At 37.2% G+C, this 20,750-nt stretch overlaps 1 protein-coding gene across 1 annotated transcript in view; it reads left to right on the top strand.

The window, feature by feature from the left end:
• Arsj (arylsulfatase family member J) overlaps positions 1–20,232 on the top strand; it is a 56,047-nt gene extending 35,815 nt beyond the window's left edge. The window contains exon 2 of the mRNA XM_070022495.1: positions 18,005–20,232. Coding sequence (XP_069878596.1) covers positions 18,005–19,400 — 1,396 coding nt within the window. The 3' untranslated portion in view covers positions 19,401–20,232. The remainder of the gene's footprint in view (positions 1–18,004) is intronic.
• Positions 20,233–20,750: the final 518 nt, after the last annotated feature.

Here is a 20,750-nt window from a genome sequence, read left to right as displayed (position 1 = left end):
AATATACATAATTTTAATAAACATACGTTTTTCATCTTTAGTTCAAAAATAGTGACTACTAATGCCAGGGGCGCAGGTGGCTCACATCTGTAATCCTAGCTATTCAGGAGGCTGAGATCTGAGGATGGCAGTTCAAAGCCAGCCCTGACAGAAAAGTCCATGAGACTCATAGTTCCAATAAACCACTCAGAAAACCAGAAGTGGCATTGTGGCTCAAGTAGTAGAGCACTAGCCTTGAGCTGAAGAGCTGAGGGACAGCGCCCAGGCCCAGAGTTCAAGCCCCACGACCAACAACTACAAAAAAAAAAATAGTAAGTACTAAGATAGCTTCTTAGGTAAAGATGTTTTAAATGAGTATGCTTTGAAGGTTTGGGGTTTTATTTGTTTGTTTTTGGTACTGGGAATTGAACCCAGGATATTGCATGTTCTAGGGCAAGCATTTTACCACTGAGCTACATTGTAGCTCAACACACTCACTTGAAACCATTATTCTTCACTCTTGGACTTTGACAGCCCATATAGATGGAACACTAGTTCATAAATATGGGAGTCCCTGTGGTTAGGGTTTGATCAGTTTTCCATGGCTACAGTCTATCTAAACTACCAGCTTCAGTATACAGCAAAAAAAAAATAATAACTTTGGCCATAAGTAGAACCAAACAAAAGCATTTGAATGAGTTTCAACAAATCATTCCCTCATCATAGCATAGATGGCTCAGAAATATTATCTTCAGAAAATATTAGTTTGCAGCTTCTATGGCTGGGAGATAACAACGGACAGTGTTTTTTGGTCATAAAATTTCATTAAGAGATATAACTCCAGCATTCTTATTCCTGCAACCTTGACCATATTTAGACATTTTTGAAAAGGAAGCAAAAGGTGGGAACCATCATACTAGATGTGGTATTAAATAACTTATTTGGCATTGAAAAGGTCTGGTTTAAAGTATTACGTTGAGGGTAGGTGATTTTCACTAGATTTATTCTCCTAAGCCTCAGCTATAGCTTGAGCTATAAATGTGAATTACAACCATGTTGGTTAAACAAAGCGACATATGGACTGGGTCATCCTCTAGGATGCTAGTCATAACTTACATAGTATTTACTGAGTTCTGTCCATGTGAGTTTGGTGCGGGGAAAAACCAGGCTCCCCACATCCCAATAGTTAAATCATAATCATAATCATAAACTATAGCTTTAGCTCCAGAAGAAGACCTGGCCTTATTCCCCAAGATGGCTCCTTTACTATCCTATGTCCTGTTTAATTATATCATCACTTAGATTACCCTGAGTCCATATAGACTTAAGACCAAACTGAGTAAATAATAGCAACCAAACTGCCAGTGTATTCTGGTAGATTTTTGCTTAGAATTTGGGAAAGAGAAAAATAAGTGCAGAGTGTCTGTAAGCCCAGTATAAACTGGGTTTTTGCCATGCTATTGGATCTGCTGAAACTCTGACCTGTGGTTTTAGTTTCTTCCTGACAATCACTGTCTGCTTTATAGTTCTTCTTTCTCTTCTGATGGTATTAAAAGTACCTCGGTCTCCTTTCCCTCAGATTTTTTCCCCCACTAATCAATGTTAATCCATCTGGCATGCATTTGGAAGCAGATGTTATATGGTCCCATATGCTAAAGAAAATAGTCAAGAAATTGAGAAGAGAATAAAAAGAACATAGATAGGTTTATACAATGAAAGAGGGGAATAAAATAACTCCAGACAGATATGTATCCAGAAAATAGCAAAAGGAGAGATGTTCATCATTGCAGTAGAATGAATTCAAAATCACTTGTGAAAGGTTGCAGGCCTCTGGTTCCTAGAACATAGGTTTGTAGGTATTGAACACACTTTAGAAACAGCGCTCTTATCAAAGCCATGGCTCAGCTCACAGCAAGTTAGATGCTAGTATCAGTGGAATTGAGCTGTAACATAAATCTCCACCTACTGGTAACATCTGTAGATCCATACATGCCCCTAAAAAAACACAAAACAGGAGAAATCTTTAACTTCCAGATAATTTATGCAACTAGTTTAAGGAAATGGATGTGGATTTGTAAGATATATTTACTTCATCTGAAATGAAATAAGGGAAGAAATTTTCGTATCATGAAACAAAACATTCTAGAGGTTTTGCTTGACATAAAAATTGAACAATTATAGTATTTAGAGCTAGAAGTGGACTGTGTATGTGCAATGTGTAGATGCATACAAATATCTATGTAATATTTAGATATATGTATATACATATATGTAATATTTAGCCATATTTATATATAAATATTTAATACATATGTACATAGAAATATTTATATCTAAATATCACAGAAATCCATCTCAGAGCCATAGAAATTCAAACTATGAAATGCAATATGTAATATTGCATTGTTTTTCATAGTTTGAATTACATATGCAATATTACATACATTATAAACATATGTGATATGTAGATATATGTTGTATGTATATAGTTTCATTTCTTTTATAGGCACTTGAAAATCCATATACTTATAAAAATGAAAATTCAAGCAAATATTATAAATATTAGTTCATAAATCTGATTAATTTTGTCTGTTTTCCATCTGCCTGGGAAAGTCTGTTGTTTATTTTTGGATGAGAGAAAGCTGCTATGGAAACATTGTTCATTAACGTCATGGAAAAATTTGAATCAGTTGCAACAAATGTCTTAGAATGCTCCCAATACTTCTAAAACTGCTGTCATTCTGAATTCTTAAACTCTGTTTTCTTGAACAATTTTATTCAAACATCTCATGTTTCGTCAATACCAGGGACCTCAGTATTGCTTGAGATATCTTTCTGAATTACTTGGATTGTTTTTTTCATAGCTCTTTGTTTTCACTCTTAACTTGTGGAAGGCTCATCAGTTTTAGATCCTATTAAGTCATTCTTTCCATTTTTTCCATCTACCTAAAATTAGCTTTACAGATGCTAAATTTAAGCATGATTTTATCTCCTTCAAATATTTCCTGCATTAATTCCTAAATATTTGTTTTTTCATGTGGCCACTCGTGAAATTCATGGTTAATATTTGAGTCAAAGGTACAGGTCCTATTTAATATTAAACTGGTTAGAGAATCTTCACACTGTTTCTATTAAGTACATAGAACTACACAAAGCTCACAGCATGTATATTGACTTCAAAACTTTAAAGAGAAAATTGAAGTCCTTCTCAGAATATTTTCATTACATCGTCCTTAAACATAACAGAAATCACAATGGCAAGAGACAATGCAAACAGGTATCAGTAGCAAAAAACAAACCCCAAATGAGATGCATTATCTCTACACAAGTTCTAAGAGAGAAGGCCAGGTCTTGGAAGAGATTGTCTACCAGGCTTTCGACCATATTCCCTTCCCGAGTTCTCCTATGGAATCTGGCCATTCAGAATGGAGAGTAAGTGCTTTTCCGCTCAATTGATATCTGTCCACGTCCTAGCTCCACTGCTTAAATTTCTTAAGCCCCTGTTTTCCCCTTTGTTATTTGTAATGTAACGATACTACTTTAAAACAAAAAACATCATTCCAAGAATGGATAGTTGCTTCATGGCTAGACGTCTAGTAGACGCTCCAAACAAAGACCTGTAGCCAATGTTTACAGATCCTGCACTTTGTTGATCTGAGCTTTGAACACAGACTTCAACCATGATACCCAGACTCTTCATCTCAAGGCTATTTCATCTGGCATTGATAACAAACAGACTTCCAAAATATGTCATAGCATTGCTTTGTGGTTCAGTTGAGTCCTGGCTGGCTGATCCACATGAACATGGTAAATTCTACCCAGGTTCTTTTGTGAGCATGATCTAAACCAGGATTCCAGGTAGGCTTGGGTTTGCCATTCTTAACAGAGGACTTGCATTCTTTGAAGAAAGGTCCTATTGGTCTATTGGTATCGCCAACACGGTCAGTCCTAGAACTGTTTCTCAGCGTTCTATCGCCCTCTAGTGCTTACTTTCAGCACTACATTACTCAGGGTTACTCGGTACTGAAGCTCTTGATTGGTTACATGGGTTGAAGGATTCGAACCATTAGCTTAATTTAGAATGGATTAAATGATGTGTTCTATTTTGGGCATGAAAACGTGCTGAAAATATTTTAAAGCAGTCACTGAGGACTTATAATAACAAGTCTGCCATAATACTGAATATGTATTACATCTCAATTTCATAAAAAGAAAAACATACATTTGAGCAACAAGGTTAGCCAATAGATGGATTAAAGTTGTCTGAACTAAGAATAAAATAACTTTTTGATGAGTTAACTGATTGTTATAGAGTAGGTTACTAAAAGAATTGGTGATCATTAGAATTCATCTTAGGTTACTTGAGAAGAAATCACATCCAAAAGATATCAGGTAAATTTGTTCTAGCATGGCGTATATCAGGGGAAACTAAACATACATCCTATTCCAATTTCAATAAGACTTGTAGCAAAGGTAATGCTTTTAAATTAAAAAATAACATACTCCTCAGGCTTTGTTCTATGCCAGTTCTTGATCTTCAAATCCCTTAACACAAAATTTAGTTTAAAGACACTGACATTTTCCCAAGTGAATAGAAGGAATCACCAATATATTGGCTGACAAAAGCAAATAACTTTTAGACTTTAAATAATAGGAAGAATGAGATAAAGAACTGATAAATGAGAAATTCTTGCCAAACATGGTGGCTCATGCCTGTAATCCCATCTACTTTGAAGGTGGAGATCAGGAGGATTTTGGTTAGAAGCTGGCCAGGGCAAAAAGTTACAAGACTCCAACTCAATTAAATTATAGGAAGTATAAATAGGGTGGTATAGGCTAGAGTGGATATAAATGTGAGACCTTAGCTTAAAAAATAAAGTAATATTCTTCTGTAACCATTTTCTTTCCACTGTTACCATTCAACAATATGCCCCCAAACAGCCCTCATTTTATCATTATGACATATAAGAATACATTAAATGTATGTAGGAAAACAGTACAATGGAACAAAACTATTGAAAAGGAGGAAGCAGTTAAAAAAGTAATATGATGGCATTATCTGATCATAGTATGTTCATATTATAAGCATCACAGTGAAATTCCTTTGCATAGTTAATGTATACTGATTAGTTTTTATTAATAAAAATAACTTGCCAGGTGCCAATGGTTCACACCTGTAATCCTAGCTTCTCAGGAGGCTGAGATCTGAGGATCACAGTTCAAAGCTGCCCGGGCAGGAAAGTTTGTGAGACCCTGATCACCAATAAACTACCAGAAAACTGGAAGTGGTGCTGTGGCTCAAGTGGTAGAGTGCTTGCCTTGAGCTGAAGAGCTGAGGGACAGTGCCCAAGCCCAGAGTTCAAGCCTCACAACTGACACACAAAAAAATAAATAAGTAAAATAAAAAAGAAGAAGTAAAGCTCCTGCCTAAAAATGCACCGAGCTCAACCCCCAGTACCTCTATCCACTTAAAAGAAATGGGAAGTTCTCTGTGTAGATTCACAAAATAAACTGACTTCCTACAAGATGCAAAATACTGGGTTTAAGAAGAGCTTAGCAGGGAAGAAAATGCTTTGGGTTTCATCTGCCTGAAGGCTCCTGCTCTAGTGTGCTGCCATGAGAGATCTGAAGTATCTGTTTCAGATCAAGGAACCTAGCAATTAGCAATCCCATTGAACTTCACACCGCTGAGACCACATCTGTAACAATGTGATCAAGGTGGCAGATTTTAAAAGGACACTGACAATCTCAAATACCCTTCAGGAGCATGTGGATAGGCTGAAATAACAGAAATCTCAGAAGCATGGTAATCTTGCTCATGTAGTGAGAAGAATTGTAATTTCCAAGGAACTCGCCACTAATCAAAGTTCCAGGAAAATAGAACCTAAATGAGTCCCAATAAATTATTTTCAATGAATCAATGCTTCAGAAGGAAAATAAGCTGTCTGGGTGAGTAACTGAATCTCACCCTACTAGGAATATTCTAAAACAGTCTAGAGGACTAGGTGATAAGTATGGTTCTTTGTTCATTTGATTCTGTTTATTTGCAGTACTGGGAACTGAACTCAGGGTTTATTGCTTGCTAGGCAAGTGACTCTGTGTCATTGAGCCCCACCCCAAGTTCTTTTCTTTAATTTAATTTTTTATTTTATTGTGAAAATACTGTATAGAGGGGTTACAATTACATGGGCAAGATAATGAGTACATTTCTTATCAAGCATTGTAGTCTCCTCCTTTGTTTCCCCTTCCCATCCCTTCCCATCTGCCCCTCGCCCCCCCAATCCTCCCCCCTGCACCGAAGTTGTAAAGTTGGTTTTCGACTTGTACATCTCATTGCTGCAGTGGGTCCACCTTTATCCCTAGTTAAACTATCCCTAGTTAAACTTTGTTTTTTCCCTTCTCCTCCACAATTTATACCAACATTGAATACAGTGAAAAAAGGGGTTCTTTTGCTCTTTGTATTTTCTTTTAAAAAAAATCTAATGATTTTGCATGGCCTGCTTTGGACTGTGATACTTCTGTTGGGGGCGGGGATTGGGGGAGGAAGGGGTACAGCCACAAGTTTCTTAAATAAATGGGATTATAGGCATGTGCTACCACATCTCGTCTGTGTTTGAGTGAATATCACTGATTTTTTGTTGATGCTGGTCTTGATCCATGATCTTTTCTCCACCTCTTGTATCATCAGGATTCTAGGTTTACCACTTCTCCTGTTCCCCTACATTTTTTTATAGCTTTCTGTTCTTGGATTTAAATTCAATTATAACCCTTAAGATTATTTTTCCTTTCTGTTACATTAATTAATTATATTTTTACATTTTTCTGTGCCAATCCTGGAGCTTGAACTCAGGGCCTAAGCTCTGACCCTAATTTTGATTATTTTTTTTCAAGAGGCTAGTCCTCTACCACTTTTTAAAAAGAGGCTAGCCCTCTACCCTTTGAGCCCCAAATCCATTTCCAGATTGTAGGTGGCTAATTGGAAATAAGATCCCCACAGACCTTCCTGCCTTGGCTGGCTTGAATCTTGATCCTCAGATCTCAGCTACCTGAGTGGCTAGGATTATAGGCATGAGCCACCAATGCCTAGTTACGTTTACTTTCTCAAACATAAGAAACTTTTATTTACCCAATTTGCTTGCAAATTCTTCTTCCCAATTCCTACTCATGGACAGAGGTGGCACCATTTAGTACAAGGACCAGAATTTCTCAGTACCATTGCCATGCTGCTTCAGCTACACAAATGGATGCTGAATACAACGCTGTCTGAGAACAAGTTCCAGAGCCAGAGGCCCCTTCATTTGCCTCTCTAACTCAGGAAGGCAGGCACAGCGTCTTCATGTACAAGCCTTTATAACCGGTAGTTATAAAATTAAAGGAAACTATCACTGCAGCAGTTTTGATATTTACATGAATGACCCAACAGATTTTACATACTTCCAGAATTTGCAGCCTTTAGAGCAAAATCAGTGTCTAGCTGTCTTTCTTTCTCTCCTTCCTTCTCTTCCCCTTCTTCCCACTCTCTTTCCCTCTCTTCCTCTCTGCTTCTTTCTCATATTCTTTCCTCCCTTTCTCCTTCTCTTCCACTTTTTTTTCTTCTGTCTTTCAATATTGATCTCCCAGCTGTTTGTGTGGAATAATTCAACGTCACATTTTGATGTTTCTCCATAACCCTTTCTTATTACCAAACCAAACCTACTACTAGTTCAGGACACATCAGGCTGGGGTTTAATACCTGAGCTGTGATAGGTCCCCAGAGGACCGCGAGCGGGGAGAAGGATGCAGGAGGTGAGCAGGTGTTGGAAGAGTATGAAAGCAAAGGTGATTGTGGAGAGAAAATTCCTTTCTTCCTTTCTTCTGTGTGAAGGGTTTCCTTCAGGAGAGTTCAGCATATCTAAATCACTTCAAAGAGGAGGAAATGGAGGATCTGCTCTTCCAGAAGCAGATTCCTCCTTATTGGCAGCTGATATTATGAGCTCTGTGTAATCACTTTTTCGATACATTTTATGTGGACTTCCTTTTATTTCCAGAGAAACCATAGTGTGTACCTGTGTGTATCATGTGTGGCTGTGGCTCCATAGAGCTTCAGCTGGACTCCTTTCTCTGATTAAAAGGAGGAAAAACCTAGAGGAAAGAAAATTCCCTCATATTCCTCATTTTAAAATCAAGTGGAGCCAGGTTCAGGTGGCGCACTCTTGCGATCCTAGCTACTCAGGAGGCTGAAATCTGAGGAACATGGTCTGAAGCCAACCCAGGCAGGAAAGGTCTTACCTCCAATTAACCAGCAAAAAGCCAGTCATAGATCTGTGGCTCACATGGAAGAAGGCTAGCCTTCAGTGGATAAAGCTGCAGGACAGCACCCAAGAATTCAAGCCTCAGTACAGGTGGAAAAATATGCACACACACACACACACACACACACACACACACACACACACACACACACACACACACACACACACTTGAAAGAGACATTCTCTATTATTGACCATATCTTAAATTCTAGCCAGAAAGTATTGCTGAGAGATAGCAAATGTTATACTAGTGAACTTTAAGAAACCGTTTGAGCTTTGTTGCCATGCCGGCCCTCAGAAAATGTAAATATTACATGTCAAGCTGAGAAGCAGTCAAGAATGGCTGCAGTCTTTCTGTTACACAGCAGATGCTTCGCAGAGCTTTCAGAACTATAGAGCTATTAAATTTTCCAATATATGCTGCTCAAATATGATAGCCTGCCATAATTGGCATAAAACCAGTAGTGCACCATAAACAAGCAATTCCCAGGAATAAGACAGGGATGATGTAATGCTGGGAAAATAGTCTAGAATCCTGACTGTTTTCAACTATGAACCGAACATTTTCTATAGAAGCACTTGCTGTGTAGAATAACACAGCATAGGTACTAGGAAATGTGACATTGAATATGCCTGTAAGAGTTCCAAGAATGCTTAAATATTTGTTAATTCTAAGGAAGTTTTTGAAGAAAGGCACATGAATGAATAAAGTTTTCCTTCCTGGTGCAGGTGTAATGCTAACTACATAGGAGACAGATCTGAAAGTTGCAGTTTGAAGCCAGCAGGAATGTCCATGAGACTCTTTTTTTTTTAGTAAGTTTTTTATTGTGAAAATACCATACAAAGGGGTTACAGTTACATGATCAAGGTAATGAGTACATTTCTTATCAAGCATTGTTGCCTTCTTCTTTGTTTTTCCCCTACCATCCCTTCCCTCCCATCTCCACAACTACACTCCCACCACCCTGCCAAAGTTGTAAAGTTCATTTTTCAACATAGCATCTTGTACATCTCATTGTTGCAGTGGGTCCACCTGTATCCCTATTTAAACAATTTGTTTTTTCCCTTCCCAGTTCCAAATTATACCAACATCAAATACACAGAAAACAGGGGTTATACTGAGGGGGAGGGACATACAAAGAAACAAAAAAAATCACCTTATAAATATGTTAGAAACAATAGCAAGAAAGAAAAAAACCATTTGTGTTCTTATCTTGGGGTTCATTTCGCCTATCATCTTTTTTTTTTACAGTTGGAGTTTTTTTTTTGTTTTTTTTGTTTTTTTCATTTTTTTCATTTATTTTATTTTATTGTGAACATACTGTACAGAGAGGTTACAATTACATGGGCAGAAAGCATTGCAGCCTCCTCCTTTGTTTACCCTTCACATCCCTTCCCAGCCTCCCCCTCCCCCGTCCTCCTCCCCCCCCCACCAACGTTGTAAAGCTCATTTTTGACATGACAACTTGTACTTCTCATTGTTGCAACAGGTCCACCTGTATCCTTAAGTGACTTGTTTTTCCCCATCTCCTCCACAAGTTATACTGACATCAAATATAGTGAAAGCAGGGGTTATACTGAGGGGGAGGGACATACAAAGCAACAAAGAGATAATCTTATAAATGCGTTAGAAACAAATGCATGAAAGAAAAAACATTAAAATACATATCTAAGGGTTCATTTTCCTGACATCACATTATCTGACCTTTTCTGCTTGACTCATACATATACTAGATACTGCTTGTCTCAGATGTATACTAGTTATTATTTCCAATTAATCACAAAAAGCTAGAGGTCCAGCTGTGGCTCAAGTGGTAGAGTGCCAGTCTTGAGCAGAAAAGCTAAGGGATACTCCCTGGCTCTAAGTTTAAGCCCCATACTGAGGCTTAATAATAATAAAAAAAAAATTTCCAAACCTTTGGTGATATAGAGAAGTCTTTTAGGTTTGCTAAAACTTTAAAGTCTTACTTTTCAAAACCCTGTGATTAAGGGAAGTATTTTATATCCAGAAAGATACAGTAGTAGTATTTTGCTATATCACACTTGCTCAAACATTTTGTTTTAATATTCTCAAATTAAACAAAAGATAAAGATGTTTTATTAAGAGACTTCTGAATTATAGAATACTATGTTTTTGGTTATTTAATTTATTATTACTTTTAAGTAGTTGTACAAAGGGGTTTCCATTGGACACACCATTTGCTGAGTACTATGCACCTTGTTCAATTTCACCTCTTCCTTTGTTCTCCCCTTCTCTCCCAGCCCCACCCTTCCCCTTCCAGTTACCCAGTCTGGATTTCTCCTCTGTTGAAGCTGCTTTTGTCCACCCTTCCTCTCTCCATTCACCTCTTAAGCCCTACCCCACCCTCTTAGACAAAACAAGTTTTAACTTTCTTCTATTCATTTTTGTTAAATTCTGCAATACTTGTTTAGGACGTTTACCATCTCCCAATTTTTTTTAAAAAGCCACTATTTCAATGTTAAAGCATTGTTAAGAGTACCTAAAATTATGGCTTAAAATATTTGAATATATGTACCTAAAATTATGGCTTAAAATATTTGAATATATAAATATTAGATAAAAATTGTTATTTATTTATGTTTTATTGAGGAAAATTAAAATTTTTGTGTTCTCCATTAAGTCAACAGAATCTGTTATTCATAAAGTAGTATAGTGAATCACCAACTTTGATTACGTTCCACTTTGCTGATATCTTACCTCTAATTGCTGAAGGTTCAAATACTGTATGTTAATTTAATAATGTCACTTTTTAATGGAAATTTTTAACACATTTAGAAAGAGAAAAAAAATCCAGAAACCACCATACAGGAAACCAGAAGAGTCATAAATTCAAATAACCAAAATTAGTTTAAATATTGCATTTGTTTTCTTATAATACTGTGTGTGAAAACAAAGTGTCCTATTTATGCAAATACAAAATATTATGGATGTATTGGTATTCTTGAGGCAAAAAGTAATGTAGATTTATGTAAGTTTGATATAAAACTTGGAGAGTATAGTATATTAAATATATGAATCATATTTACTGTCATGTGCTTATATATAACATATAGACATATTTACTGTGTATCGATTAGCCCATCTTTCTTGATTTCTTTTTTTAACTCTAAAATGTTCACTGGAGACTGTGTGCATAATTTTGGATGCTGGTCCATTTCAAAACATGATATTTGGGTTATATTCAATATGTTGACATTCTTGTCTTTCAATTACATGTGCTATGGCATTAAAATGACATTGGATGTGCGAAATGTTCTTGGTATGAGCATGTCTTTATGCAAGTGGTTTAGAAGACATGGTTACATTTAGGATTTCTGTTCTTTTTAAATTTGGAGATCAAAAACTCTGTTCTTTCCAGTTCAAGAAAACTATAAAGGAGTTAGATATTAAACTGGAGAAAAGACACCAGAAAGATTGAAGGAATAAACAGTCACTTTTTACTTTCTTTACACAATTAGGTGAATAGTGTTAGAAAGAATTTACCTCTCATTTATTTTTTTTATTGTGCTCTCATTTATTTTTAGTTCATGATCCCAAAAAGAGCAAAGCAAATTATTTTGGTCCTCTGGATCTCAGCTTCCTGAGGAGTTAGGATTATAGAAGTAAAACATTAGCATTCTACCTAAAATTGTAGTAATTTCTGGCCTTTCCTGACATATTACCAGGAATGGGTATTTGAAGGGAAACCAACAAAGAACTCACCACAGCATGGCTGTTTGTATTTGGGCTTCAAAATTTGTTCCTTGGGTTGTTTCAAATTTTTTTAATGCGCTATTGTTTTTCTTTAATGTGTAAGTTCAAAGGGTACAAATATTCCTACTCAAATATTCCTATTAAAGCCAGTAAAACAGTAACTAAAGAGGAAACAATTAAAATTCCAATTCTATTTCAAATGAAAATTTGAAGAAAAAGCTGGTTACTATGTATAAAATAAACTGTTTGGAATGATCTTTTGTATAGGGAAGAGATCAAGTGTATCTTATTGAACAAAATTCATTTGCATTGCTACCAGCAAAAGTATTTTGTCTTACTTTCAATTTCTTCTACTATTTCTTTTTAAAAGAAAAGAATTAAGTATACTGTGATCTCCTTGATCATGAAGATTTCAGCTATTTTCTTCAAATTTCAACTTTCATATTATTTTATCCTTAAAATTTAGTTCAAGAAATATCAATGATCAATATCATTCAAAAGTGAATACATTTATTTATTATTATTTCATTTTATTTTTTATTGTGAAAATACTATACAAAGGGGTTACAATTACATGGGCAAGATAATGAGTACATTTCTTATCAAGCATTGTAGCCTCCTCCTTTGTTTCCCCTTCCCATCCCTTCCCATCCCACCCCAGCCCACCCAATCCTCCCTGCTACCCCCCCCCCACCAAAGTTGTAAAGTTCATTTTTCGACATAATGACTTGTACATCTCATTATTGCAATGGATCCACCTGTATCCCTATTTAAACGATTTGTTTTTCCCCTTCCCCTCCACAAATTATACTGACATCAAATACAGTGAAAGCAGGGCTTATACCATGGGAGAAGGACATACAAAACAACAAAGAAATCATCTTATAAATCATGAAAGAAAAAATCATTTGAATACATATCTTAGGGTTCATTTCCCTAACATCACCTTACTGACCTTTTCTGCTTGTCTCAGACATATACTAGTTATTGCAAATAAGGGAAACCATGGGATCTATGTTTCTTTGGGCCTGGCTTACTTCACTTAATATAATTTTTTCCAAGCCTTTCCATTTCCTAACAAATGGGGCAATATCATTCTTTCTGACGGAGGCATAGAATTCCATTGTGTATATATACCACATTTTCTTGATCCATTCATCTACTGTGGGGCATCTGGATTGGTTCCATATCTTAGTTATAGTAAATAATGCTGCAATAAACATAGTTGTGCTGGTAGCTTTAGTGTGGTCTTGTTTGTAAACATTTGGGTAAATGCCCAAAAGTGGGATTGCTGGATCATAGGGGAGCTCTATGTGGAGTCTTTTGAAGAACCTCCATACTGCTTTCCAAAGTGGTTGAACATGTTTACACTCCCACCAACAATGCAGTAAGGTTCCCTTCTGTCCACATCCCCTCCAGAATCTGTTGTTATTAGAGTTCTTGATTATAGCCATTCTAACTGGAGTGAGGTGGTATCTCAAAGTTGTTTTGATTTGCATTTCTTTTATGGCTAGGGAGGTTGAGCATTTCTTCATGTGTCTATTGGCCATCCTTCTTTCCTCTTCAGAGTAAGATATACTTGGAACTCAAAAAATTAAATCCCCCAACAACAAATCCTCAAAGAAACAACTGACCAATAAATAAGTGGGCTAAAAGTGAATGCATTTATAAGACACTTTTAAAGACAACTTTTGCTATTACAACTGAAAATTTGTATCAAGTTATGATTTTCTTTTTTTATTGTGAAAATACTGTACAGAGGGGTTACAATTACATGGGCAAGATAATGAGTGCATTTCTTATCAAGCATTGTAGCCTCCTCCTTTGTTTCCCCTTCCCATCTCTTCCCATCACCCCCACCCCTACTCCCCTACCCAATCCTCCCCTCCTTCCCTCCTCATCAAAGTTGTAAAGTTCATTTTTTGATATAAAACTTGTACATCTCATTGTTGCAATAGTTATTATTTTCTTGAAAAAGAAAGTAGAATGGATCAAACAATGTATTGATACATGTTCACTTATGCACACACACACACACACACACACACACACACACACACACACACACACACACACACACACTTATACAGAGAGAAAAAAGAGACAGAGATTAATTTTAAGGACTTAGTCCAAGGGTCCCTATTTCAATTCAAAATCAGTAACAATGTGTTGACACAATTCTTTATTAGGGAGAGATTATCTTTATCTATGTTTCTCAGCTGATTTCATGAGGCTCACCCATACTGTAAAGGGTGAGTCTCATAAACAGATTACTTTATTATAATTATCAGACTTCCTTGATTTAAATGTTAATCTCACCTCAAAAGCACTTAAAAAAATAAATATAGAAGAATGGTTGGCCAGATATCTGGATACCATGCTTTAGCCAGTTTGACATTTAAAATTAGCTGACATGTGGTTCATTTCACTTTTTTGTGTGTTTTTTTTTTCTTTGCCAGTCCTAGGGCTGGACTGTAGGCCTGGGCATTGTCTCTGAATTTCTTTTGCTCAAATGAGTGCTCTACAACTTGAGCCACAGCACCAATTCTAACTTATTATTTTGTCAGTCATGAGGCTTGAACTCTGGGCCTGGGCACTGTCCCTCAGCTCTTCAGCTCAAGGCAAGCGCTCTACCACTTGAGCCACAGCGCCACTTCCAGTTTTCTGAGTGGTTTATTGGAGGTAAGAGTCTCGTGGACTTTCCTGCTTGGGCTGGCTTTGAACCACCATCTTCAGATCTCAGCCTCCTGAGTAGGATTACAGGCGTGAGCCACTGACTCCCGGCCAATTCTAACTTTTTTGAGTAGTTTATTGGAGATAAGAATCTCACGGACTTTCCTGCTCAGTCTGGCCTCAAACTGCCATCCCCAGATCCCAGACTCCTGAGTAGTTAAGATTACAGGTATGATCCACCAGTGCCAGACTTCACATTTTTTTTAATGTTACAGTAAATTGTATTGTTCTGTAGACTGCATTAGAAAAGAATTTGACTAATGTTCTAAAGTAAATTATTCAAATAATGAAAGTTAGGTCCACTTTGATTCATGTATTCTAAACCTCTTCATTGTAAGTTATTCTTACATAATATTTTATTGTGTTCTATGTATGTGTAAATGTCTAAAGAATGCACATATTCATTATCCCATGGTGAGAGTATAATGGTGGTCACTGTTAAATCTACTCTTCCAATAAGGAACTACAGATAAAGTCACCAATATTTTGGGAGAAGACAGGATAGCAATATATTTAGAAGGACTTGCCATAATTAAACTTGGAACAATAGTTAATCATGGAAGAATCATTAGCATATCTGCTAGTAATCTTCTTATTTACATTTCAAATATGGAAATCAAATATTAAATTAGATGTCTGTGTTGATTACAAACACTTCCCAATTAACACTATTTAAAATTAAATAACCGTTTTTGATTTGGGCTGGTTTATAATTTCATACCCAGAATTCAACTCAGTACTTTTCTGACATAAAAATCTTTGACAAGTACATGAGATCTTATTTAATCAGAGCATCACCCTGGAGAAGAGAATTATAGTAGAAACAGCTCCTGGAAGTGTATGTGTATGTGAGGCTTGAACTCAGGGCCTGGGCACTGTCCATTAATATTTTTGCCTCAGCCTAGTGCTCTACAATTTGAGACACAGCTCTACTTCCAGCAATGTAGAAGTTAATTGGAGAGAAAATGGAACTTGCTGCCCTGACTGGCCTTGAACCATGATCCTCAGATTTTAATCTCCTGGGTAGCCAAGTGTATAGGCATGAGCTAATGGTGCCTGTCATTTCCTGGATTATTTAAGAACGTGCTCTCATGTAGTAGGTATGATTTTGTTCACAAACTATGAATGACAAAGATGGAATTGGAGGGGAAATACAAACTTCTCTGTCTGTGTTGATTTTCCATGTTGGCTGTTATTTGAATTATGCTTGTAATTGTTTCAGAATCACTTAGAACTTGCTAATTTGTTTGGATTCATTATACAATGGAAGTATGGTTTTTTATAGATATTCTAGTGGCTGTTGTACAGTGGGGGTCTGCATGGGATTGTGGTAAAAGATGAAAAATGTATGTGTTTTTTACTGAGTGCAGCCTTTTATTGCGTTTACAAACTATTCATGAACAGCCTTCATGGTCAATATTCCTCAAAGTAAGACCACTTCATTAGTTTTGCACTGACTACAGCCCTGAGTCACTTGGTTAAAAATTATATTCCTCGAAGATTAAATACATTTTGTAGTTTCAGGTGAATAATTGTGAAAATGTCCTGCTCTATCTTTATAAACATCAAAGGTGCAGTCATCCAAGAAAATAATGATGATGATGATGATGATGATGATGATGATGATGATGATGATGATGATAAAGTGCATAAATAAAGTGAAAGAATGTTAATTAAGTCCTTTCCCAACACTCCATTCCTACTCCTTAGTATTCTACCAGCCTCTTCCTTTATACCTTTCTATTACTACAATGAGAAATATTTAGTGGCTTATGGAAGCTGTATGGCACTTATAGCTTCTTCTACTTCTAGTCAGAGATGACTAAAGGTTTGAAGCTTCTCATTTTTAGTTTTATACTCTATTTTCCATGAGACAGTCATTAAAAATCTACGTGTTATGTGTTTCAGAAAAGTTTAAACAATATTCTGCTCTCTGTATCTGAGGAATCTAAGTCACCTCCATATAATATCAAGAATGTTCAACTCTCCATGTATCAAACCCAGCTTTGCAATAGTGATCAGTTAATAGCTCAAGTCCCACAAAACCATCAGAGTATGCCTGCCATTAACACTCTAAACCCAATCATCATTACACTGCAACACCATCTGCAAATTTAGAGGTGAACTGACCCATTCATTTAAAGCATGGATAATATTTTAGCCCCTCAGGATAAATGGCTGTGAAAATACTGTATTTTGGGAATCAATGCTAGTTTTTGTAATTTCATTCCAAGAATTGCCATCACCTTTACTCTAACAATCTTCTGCAACTTTCTCTTCTTCCTTTTATTTCTATATTATTCTATAGCAAGTATTTTTTGAATTTATAGAATAACTCCAGTCCATCTCTTTTAAAGTGTCATGAACAGACACATCTGGACCCATCTGAAAATGCATGCGTTTGTGGAATAATCATAGCTTCTGAAAGAAAAAGCCCATGAAATGTTAGAAATGAACAATCACTAAATTGTAACCTATAGAAACCTATCTTAGGCAATAAATGGTTGAAATACAAATGGCAGTGGGAAACAAAGACTCATTTCCTGTTGTTATTGGGAAAAATATAATTCTCGGCTCTAGCTCCCACATCTATTTCAAACTAGCCAATTAAGTATTCTGTCATCAGATGCCCTCTTATTCTCTTGTTAGCTTTCCAATTGGCTAGATACTAAATGTGAACTATCGTTGGACAAACAATCAAGACGTTTTTGTGCAATTTTGCATATATTCCTAAGAGTAAGTTTGAAACAATGATCCAGGGGAATAATTTAGAAGCTAACGTAAGATCATAATTGGAAAACATTAGCAAGAATTCTCCAATGTTGTGCTTTCATTGTTAGTTTCCTGTCACATAATGAAAAGACTAACAATGATTTGAATTAATTCTCTTATAACAACCTTCAAAAAACTTTGAGATAGGCAACGATATCTTAGCTTAAAAAGTACAGACCCAAACTGGGAGAGAGCGAGAAAAGAGTGACATTGTCCAAAAGAGAAATGCACTCTTTACCTGACTTATGTAACTGTAATCCCTTTGTAAAGCACCTTTGCAATAACAATAAAAGGATGTAAAAAAAAAAGTACAGATTCAGATCCCAATGCATTTTCGATGTTAAATATCAAACTAATTAGAGTATCACTTCTCAGTGAAGAATAGGAATACTGAGTTGATTATATATGACTTGGGTAAAGCTCATCTTCCTAGAAACATTTGATATGGATACCATTCGTAATGAGCATCATCTCTTTTGCCCTGCCCTGACGAAGTGTTTACTTTCTTCTCAAGGTATCAGATACACACAGGACTCCAGCACTCTATCATAAGACCCACCCAGCCCAACTGTTTACCCCTGGACAATGCAACCCTACCTCAGAAGCTGAAAGAGGTGGGCTACTCAACACACATGGTTGGCAAGTGGCACTTGGGTTTTTACAGGAAAGAATGCATGCCCACGAGGAGAGGATTTGACTCCTTTTTTGGCTCCCTCTTGGGAAGTGGTGATTACTACACACACTACAAATGTGACAGCCCTGGGGTTTGTGGCTACGACTTGTACGAAAATGACCACGCAGCCTGGGATTATGACAACGGCTTATATTCCACACAGATGTACACTCAGAGAGTGCAGCAAATCTTAGCTTCCCATAATCCTGCAAAACCTATCTTTTTATATATTGCCTATCAAGCGGTTCACTCACCACTGCAAGCCCCAGGCAGGTACTTGGAACACTACCGGTCCATCATCAACATAAACAGAAGGAGGTATGCCGCTATGCTCTCCTGCTTGGATGAAGCCATCCACAACGTGACCCTGGCTCTGAAGGCATACGGTTTCTACAACAATAGCATTATCATCTACTCTTCGGACAATGGGGGTCAGCCCATGGCAGGTGGAAGTAACTGGCCGCTCCGAGGTAGCAAAGGAACGTACTGGGAAGGAGGGATCCGAGCTGTTGGCTTCGTCCATAGCCCACTTCTGAAAAACAAAGGCACAGTGTGCAAGGAACTTGTGCACATCACGGACTGGTACCCCACCCTGATCTCCCTGGCCGAAGGGCAGATCGATGAAGACATTCAGCTCGATGGGTATGATGTCTGGGAGACCATTAGTGAGGGGCTCCGTTCACCCCGAGTAGATATTTTGCACAACATTGACCCCATGTATACCAAAGCAAAAAATGGTTCCTGGGCTGCGGGCTATGGGATCTGGAACACTGCCATCCAGTCGGCCATCCGAGTGCAGCACTGGAAGCTGCTCACGGGCAATCCTGGCTATGGAGACTGGGTGCCCCCGCAGTCGTTCAGCAACCTCGGGCCCAACCGGTGGCACAATGAACGGATCACTTTGTCCACTGGCAAAAGCCTATGGCTTTTCAACATCACAGCTGACCCCTACGAGAGGGTGGACCTCTCCAGCAGGTATCCAGGGATCGTGAAGAAGCTTCTACGGAGGCTTTCCCAGTTCAACAAGACTGCGGTTCCAGTCAGGTACCCTGCTAAAGATCCCAGGAGTAACCCACGTCTCAATGGGGGGGTCTGGGGCCCCTGGTATAAAGAAGACAAGAAAAGGAAGGCAAACAAGAATAAGGCCGGGAGAAAGAAAAGTAAGGCAAAAAAGGAGAAAGGACCGAAAGCACGCTCATCATTCCCAAGCTGCCATGCAGGGGTCACTCGTGGCTAAGTCAAAACATGTTTCCAGATTGGCTAAGTTTAAATCATATCTTCCCCTTGCACGTGTTCGACAGGAACGCCAGCAGAATTTGGGCTCAGACATACCACTGCCATAGGGGAAGTCAGGTTGTCTGTATGTGACACCCGCTCACCACAGGGAAAACTATTTATTACACCAGGTGCCAAAGGTGCTACCTCTTTATAAAACGTGTGCTTTCGATCCTGGCGGGGACTGAGAGCCTGCAATGCTAATTTGATGGGAATTTACTGGGCAGTACGATTAAAAACGAATTTTAGAAGTGTGTCATATCAAAGGCTTTGAAAAAAATATATTTTCTAAGTGAATTTTTTGGTATCTCTATCATACGAAACTTGGGTATGTACATTGATTCTGTTCCATGTATCATTCCTTTCCTTTGAGAATAAGCTGTTTCTCTCACATGAGACCCTCCTGTGATCATACCCAAGGGAATGTCAAGGACCTTTGAGAATACTGCCCAAAATGAATGTAACTACTTTCTAAATACTTTAATAGAGTAACGTTTCAATATAAAGTATGTAATTTATTTTTGCACAAGAAATATTTTTGTCTCCGTAAAACTTATGCAAAAGACATGAATTATTGTATTTCTATTTTCTACCTATCCTTAAAAGAATTTTATCTCATTTCTTCCAGATTGCCAATCACTGTAATATCATAACTTACTGTAATACGGTGTAAAGCCATCGAATATAATGAGAAAATTATTTGGAAGATATAGTTATAATCGTGATTGTTCAATTATTATTGTGAATGTGATTAGATGAATATAATTCTTAGAAACCACTTGGAAATTGTGCAGAGTTGGTACAACTTTATTGTTTTCACCACAAACTATTTATATCTGTTAATTATTAAAAGGAATTATTTAATAGAAAATTTATTGTGATTTTTCTGATAGAACTTTTACACTTGAACATAAAATTATGCTATTCACTACAATAAGCAAAGACTTATTACAAATAAGCAATTGAGGGTATGGTACATTAACAAGGTAATAAGGATTTTTCAAACAAGAGATTTTTTTTCCCACCTAACTACTCTATTGAGAAAAGTGTTCATTTATTGGTTAACAATATTTCTGATATCCTTACTTTTTTTTGTTAGTCATAGGGCTTGAACTCTGGGCCTGGGTGCTATCCCTGAGCTCTTCAGCTCAAGGCTAGCACTCTACCACTTGAGAGCCACTTCTGATTTTCTGTTGATTAATTGGAGATAAGAGTCACAGGCTTTCCTGCCCAGGCTGGATTTGAACCACAGTCCTCAGATCTCAGCCTCCTGATTAACTAAGATTACAGGTGTGAGCCACCAGTGCCCAGC

The sequence above is a fragment of the Dipodomys merriami genome, unplaced genomic scaffold (genome assembly GCF_024711535.1).
Source record: "Dipodomys merriami isolate MVZ:Mamm:240054 unplaced genomic scaffold, mDipMer1.0.p SCAF_15, whole genome shotgun sequence".
Lineage (NCBI taxonomy): Eukaryota > Metazoa > Chordata > Mammalia > Rodentia > Heteromyidae > Dipodomys > Dipodomys merriami.
Note: the sequence above shows the minus strand (reverse complement) of the source record. Positions and strands in the feature narration are given on the sequence as shown.